Source organism: Nannospalax galili, unplaced genomic scaffold, assembly GCF_000622305.1.
Source record: "Nannospalax galili isolate Female #2095 unplaced genomic scaffold, S.galili_v1.0 scaffold261, whole genome shotgun sequence".
Taxonomy (NCBI): domain Eukaryota; kingdom Metazoa; phylum Chordata; class Mammalia; order Rodentia; family Spalacidae; genus Nannospalax; species Nannospalax galili.
This window is the reverse complement of record NW_008345226.1, coordinates 2305511-2312265: the sequence shown is the minus strand read 5'-3', so window position 1 is coordinate 2312265 and position 6755 is coordinate 2305511. Positions and strand designations below refer to the sequence as shown.

The window sequence follows — 6755 nt, the reverse complement described above, 5'->3', positions numbered from 1 at the left end:
TAAGCAGACATGCCTACGTGACATGACACAGACCAGACAGGTCAGGTTACGGGGCTGCAGCACTTGCCCCTATCTCCGGATGCCTGTGTCTCCAGTTGAGTTAATTGGTTACAAGCAGTAAATTCAAACAAGTAAATTCAAGCAGTAAATTCAGACAAGCAGTAAATTCAAACAAGCAGTAAATTCCTCTTTCCCTAACAGGTGGTGCTCCCCACTACCCCTGGGAACAGTTGAACTCAGAGGACTTTGTGCCCTAGGCCCGTGTTTCTGCTTGCAGGACCTTCAGCTGCAACTGGATGATAGCACACACCTGAACAATGATCTGAAGGAGCAGGTGGCTGTGGCTGAGCAGTGCAACCCTCTTCAGTCTGAACTAGAAGAACCGAGGTCCTTGCAAGAGCAGAGAGTGTGGGCACAGGCTGGTAGAAAAAGAACTTCTAGAAGCCACAGAAAAAAAAAAAATCAATCTTTTCCATATCCAGGTGGGACCCACTAATTCTCTCCATTATCTGGGTCAGTTGGTTGAAGGCAGCAGTTTCCATGGTTGGGTCAGCCTTAGGCCATGCATGGTGGCCACGCCAAGTGTGTGAGGCACAAGAGGAACAGGCAGAGTTGTGAAGCAGAGGGAAGGATGGCTATACTCTTCACTCCCAAGTGTTAAGAGTCCCAGAGCTGCTATAACAGAGCACCACCAATCAATGGCTTTAAACAAGGTTATTCTTCCATAATACTGGATGTTAGTCATCCAAAAATCAAGGTATCTTAAGAGCCATGGTCCCTCTGAATCCTATAGAAGGCCCCTTCTTTGTTCCTTTCAGATTCTGGTGTTTTTCTGGCAGTCTTCCTATTGAAACATCATTCCAGTTACTTGCCTTCACATGGTATTCTATGCATTTTAATATCATCTTTCTCCTGTGTGTGTCTCTATTCAAATTTCTCCTTTTTATACAGACACATAAAATGGGATTAGGGCCCACCCTAATGACCTCATTTTACCTTGATTGACTACTTTAAAGCCTCATTTCCAAATAAGGTTATATTCTGAGGAAGTAGAAGTTTGAAGTTAAATATACCCCCCCCCATTTTTTGTGGGGGGCGGTGGGGGATACAATTCAACCAATAACACTAAGCTTTCTGCTCAAAAAATGGAATGTCAGAGCATCCACAGCCAGGATGATGGATGAGGGATGTCATATTCTAAAGCTACTTTTGTGCTCCCTTGTTCTTTTAGTGACTTGCTACCCCAGCATCCCAGGAACCTCTAACAGTTCCTAATGGCTCTGACATGTATGCGCTGACATGTATTCTGGCTTCTCACGTAAGGTTATGTGGCATGAAGCAGAATTCCTAGATCCTTCACCATTTTCTGGAATCAGGAGAAGCCACAGTGAACTAGACAAATGTCTTACAATAAGTAAGTCAAGCACTGAGCATTTTTAGGGGACTTGCTGTTACCTACTATTCAAAGGGACCATGGCTCTTAAGATACCTTGCTTTTTGGATGACTAACATCCAGGACTGTGAAAGAATAACCTTGTTTAAGGCCATTGATTGGTGGTGTTCTGTTATAGCAGCTCTGGGACTTTTAACACTTGGTATGGTAAACAATGTCTCCACTGCCCCCAGACAGTGAAGCCCTAAGTAAACAGTTGTATTGCACTGATGAGTATGATAGACAAAGCACACGCCTGCAGATGCCCCAACAGTCCTAGATCTGATTGGTCAACCAGCATTTTATATTTTGGTCATGAAAGACATGGGAGAATTGGGAAAAGTTATACAGGTAGAAAGAAAAATTAGTAAGAGACTAGAGGTGGGGAACTTGGAATTTAAGGCAAATTCACATACTAAAGAACAGTGTGGGTAGGAGAGAGGAACACAAATAGTGCTGAGAGCCGGGTAGGGCCAAGACACTGGTTTAAGACTGAGGGAGGCTGAATTTCATCTACAGATAATAGAGATTCACTGAAGAACTGTGAGTCGTTGGGGTGATGTTTTCAGCTTCACATTTTAGAAAGTTTACTTTGGTGACCGTTGCAAAGGATAGATTCAAGCAGCTAAGGACAGACTGCCACCCTTGGGTGTGAAGATATCTTGGGTCATTTAAGTTGCCACAATGATTGGGAAGTGCCACTGGCATTTTGTGGGTTGTGTTCAGAGATGCTAACCTTCTTTGAGGTGCTACATAATTCCATATCACCAAAGAATTGCCTTTCCCAGAATGTCAGTTTGTGCCCTTACTCTGAAATGTGTAAAACAGAAATGTGCCTGCTATAAGATCTTATAGTCTGTGCCTACAGTTCAACCTTTCTGTTCATGAAATGACATAATCTCATTGGGATTACACAGAATCAAGAGCAAATACACTGTAGGGTATGCATAACTACCAGCAGGCTAACTCATTTCACCTTTTTACGTCTATGAAGCCCTGGGTCCAACCCAGCTACAATGGGAAAAATATCCCAACATGTTCTTTCTCCCTGGAGAAGGCTTATCTTAACCCAATGTGGCATGCCGGACGTTTTTTTTTAAAGTATCCTAGCCATTGTCTGCAATATGTGGTAACTATTGGTGACAAATCATTTAATATGCATATCATAATTGATAATGCACTGAGTTCCAAATTGAAAAAATAGAGGGATGAAAGGAGGGAGGAGGGAAGTATCAAAGTAAAAGCAGGAGGACAGGATTTTGAGGGGGGAAACATGAAACAGGTAATTGTGAAGGGTCTGTTGGGCAGACTTTCTGAAACTTAAAAGCATCATTGACACAAGTTTCAATTCTAAGATCTCACTAAGAAACCTACTAGACAAGCAGCTCCACAGTAGGACAGAGGCTCAACAAGATCTCAGCTGTTGTCCCAGGTCCCAAGACATTCAGACCAGCATTGTCTAGGTGGTACAATACTGCTCTTAAGGACCTCTTTCTTAGAACAGACATCTGGGCATAAATCATGTAAATACCTGCTGCAATATTACACTCTAAACTGCATCCTTCTGGGGGAAAAAAAAAGCTATGGGGGAGGGCATTAAACTTGCAGAAATTTTAAACATCATCTACCTAGGAAAGTTTAAATGATTACAATCAAATCCATATTTATATTCATGTCCTCTTCACACTGAAAGAGCACCTATACAGTTATAGTGAGTACCCTTAAAATACTCTAGGAAATCCCTTCAGGCCACCTTAAATGGCAGTGGAAATCCTAGAGTGCACAGGGCGGGCCTCTTCACAGGTGCAGTGGGGGCAGTCTTAATGATGCTGAAGGGGGAGGCAGGCAGACCTGTGAAACTAAAGTACTTTTCTATGTTCAGGGCTTAATCTGCCCTGAGAAAGGCTCTAGCTAGAGGAAAGTGAAAGGATGATGTGAAAAGATGAAATGGAAGGAGGAATAAAAAGCAGAAAGCCCACGCTTTTTATATATGCTCTTTGTGCTCAGGTTTCACACCCTCTGAAAAGCTGTGCTTCAAACACAGGGCAGGTGCAGCAAAGGGGATTTGGCCTTCTGTGTCACAACTCAGGAAGGAAAGAATTAGGGCAGCACCAACTGCAGAACACAGAAACTTTCCCTTAATGGGGGCTCTGAGAGCTGGGGGAGGTGGATTTTGTGAGCGACTGTCTCCATCTTCTCACTGCAAAGTAAGATAGGAAGAGAGGTGAGTAGAGGAGGAATTGGTTCTCTTTCTGGGGCAGCATACTGGAACCTGTGAATTTTATTACCCACCATCTCCTTAAATGGCTCCAGGGGACTCTGGCTTCTGCTTTGGGACACTTGTTTCTATCACATTGCAAAAGCAGAAAATCATTCTTCGATTAGCTAAAAACTAAACCCATGTTTCGGCAATAGGCTATTTCTTTCTGATTCAGGCCGCCATATCTTCCTCTTGAATCTCTAAATGAAATCCCTTGAAATGCCTATTGTGGCAAATCCACCTGGGTTAGAATTCTTGTTTAAGTGAATATAACTGACTCTGATAAGTTCCTCCTGTCTATAGTTGCCTCTATTGCATGTCCTGAACAAAGCAGCCTGCATTATGTTGCTGGTCTCAAGTTGCCTGACAGGAATGCTGTCTTTCCTTAGAACACAGCCTCCTCATCCAGAAGAAGAAACTGGAGGCTGATGTTGCTCAGATGCAGAAAGAAGTTGAGGAGATGGTGCAGGAATGTCAAAAGGCAGAGAAAAGGCCAAGAAGGCAGCCACTAAGGTGTGTGTGTGTGTGTGTGTGTGTGTGTGTGTTGACTGCCTGCTCAGTCCAACCTTCCACTGTTCATGGGAACAGGAGCTTCAGGCAGGACCCATCTGCAGCCCAAATGGATTCCACTGATTTTTCTATATAGTTAAGAGGAAGTTATCTGACCCCTCTGCTTCCTGTCCTGAGCCAGAACAGGGAAGCCAATTGGCTGCATCTTTCCAACCCACCCTGACCAGGAGAAAGAGTGATTCAATTGCTAAAAGCAGAATCCAATGAAAAAAATCATTCTTCCTGTGCTTCTTTACAAACTTCTGTTTCCTTGGGGTACACAATGATTTTATGATGATGATCTGAGGAGTGAATAAATCACTTATGTTTTATATGTTCTACTGTGGTAGTAAAACCAGACTTATAAAGAAGGGTTTTGGACTGGTGGGCCTTATTGATTTGTAAATTTAAAATTGTTGATGGTCCTGCTTTTCCTAAATGGCATTAAGCTTAGGACGAGCTGCCTGTCTCAATGTACCCTTGTGGAAACTAGAAAAAGACCACATTTTGGGCACCCTCTATGAGAAATGGCTGCACATCTATCAAAAGGCAAAGTAAGTGAAAAAAGTGCCTCTGAGAAAAAGGTATTAGTGGAAGAGTGGAAGGCGAAGCTTGTGGGTGCAACACTCAGCACTGTGGGTATGGGGGCTTACCAAGCAGACCTGAGCTTGATTTCAGTCTCTGCTTATTCCTTCAAGGGTTTGTTCTGGACCCATAAAAGTGCAACTTTATGCAGTAACTCCAAACTTGCTTTATGACAGTAAGGTGAACCTCTTGCTTAAAGAGTTATAAGAACTGATGAGATAGAATTTTCAATTAGATTTTACAGCCATAGTTTATTAATGACCTCATTCCTCAGTATTGTTAGTGTTTGAATACAAAATGTCTCCTGCGTAGGCTCATGTATTTGAACACTGGGGACACAGACAATGGCTTGTTTGGGGGTATTGTGGGATCTTTAACAGGTGATGCCTAGTTGGAATAAGTGGGTCTCTGAATGGTAGGCATTGAGGGTTCTAGCTTAGCCCCACATCTAGCCCTGCTTCCCGACTGTCAAAGTGCTGTAAAGGCCTGCCTCCCCATGTTGCTGCTGCCCCAGCTGCAAGCTGTTCCTGCCACCATGTCTTCCCACCATGTGGGACTGTATCTCCAGAACCACGAGCCATAATAAATCTTTCCTCCTTAAATTGTTTCTGTCAAATATTCTGTCACAGCAACAAAAAAGTAACTACTACACATATCAATTTTTTATGATAGTCATAAATCTTGTTATAGTGAAATATTGAAATTGTATTATTTGATAAAGAAATTTATTTAGCTCATACTGGTAGTTTTCATAGGTATGGTGTCAACCATTATGTGGTGAGGACATCATGATGGATGATGGCATTACACTGGAGAGAATACATGTGGAAAGAAAAGAAAAGGTCACATTTGTCAGAGAGCCTAGGTTCCCACAAGTCCTTCTGAAAGCACAGCCCAGTTTACCTAAGGACCCCTCATTGGGTACTACCTCTTAAAGGTCTTATCTCCTAAAGCACCATACACAAACCATAAACCTTGATAACCAGATAGAAAAGATTTCTTCTTAAATTAAGCACACAGAGATAAACCTGTTAGGAAGCTGAAAACTCTCTTGGGTTTTGGTACCAAAATGTTAGGAATAGGAGTGGAAAGAGTCACCAATGGAAAGGAAAAACAACCAACCTCAACAATCCAAATTGAGCTTTATTAGTCAATGAGGGGTGACTACTGACCAGCAGGAGTCTGCTGTAGTCACACCAGCCAAACAGCAGGGGAATTTAGGTACATTTGTGTATGTAAATAGAGTTTGGTTAGGGACATTTACTTAAGGCCTAGGGCCTGCAGTTTTTGATGAAGGTCATCTTGGAAAAACTTGTTTGCATAGCAGGGCCCGTTTGTGGCGCAAAGATCTTTTTAAGGTTTGGGAGTTTGTGAGGGATCCCCCTTTAGAACCATTTATAATTATTGCATTGAGAAACCAAGCCATTGTATACAATGCCAAAGCCAAGAGTAAGGAGGCTCCACAACTAACCTTCTTTGTATCAGATTGTTTGTATTGAGAATAACTGATGCTGCCAAAACCTTGGAGCCTGAATTTGTTCACAGTAGTAAATCAGAATAGACACATTTTCCTAGGTATTTTTCTATACCCTTCCTGATACATTATCTGACAGCAGTTACTTTACTTAGTAACACGTTTGCTGGTGCTTTATTCAGTAGAAGCCATTGCTTCACTTAACCTTATTTTCTTTTTTTTCCCTTTTTTTTCTTCTATACCCTTCCTGATACATTATCTGACAGCAGTTACTTTACTTAGTAACACGTTTGCTGGTGCTTTATTCAGTAAAAGCCATTGCTTCACTTAACCTTATTTTCTTTTTTTTTTCCTTTTTTTTCTTTTTTTTTATGGTCTTTTTGAGACAGGGTCTCCCTGTAGCCCCAGCTGTCCTGGAACTCACTATGTAGACCAGGCTGGCCTTGAACTCACAG

The 6755-nt window shown here is 42.2% G+C and overlaps 1 protein-coding gene across 1 annotated transcript in view; it reads left to right on the top strand.

Annotated features, from left to right (window-relative positions):
* Myh15 (myosin heavy chain 15) overlaps positions 1-6755 on the top strand; it is a 197465-nt gene that overhangs the window by 167412 nt on the left and 23298 nt on the right. The window contains 5 exon segments of the mRNA XM_008841432.1: positions 278-402; positions 404-482; positions 1324-1414; positions 4082-4205; positions 4940-5006. Of these exon segments, the coding sequence (XP_008839654.1) occupies positions 278-402; positions 404-482; positions 1324-1414; positions 4082-4205; positions 4940-5006 (486 nt within the window).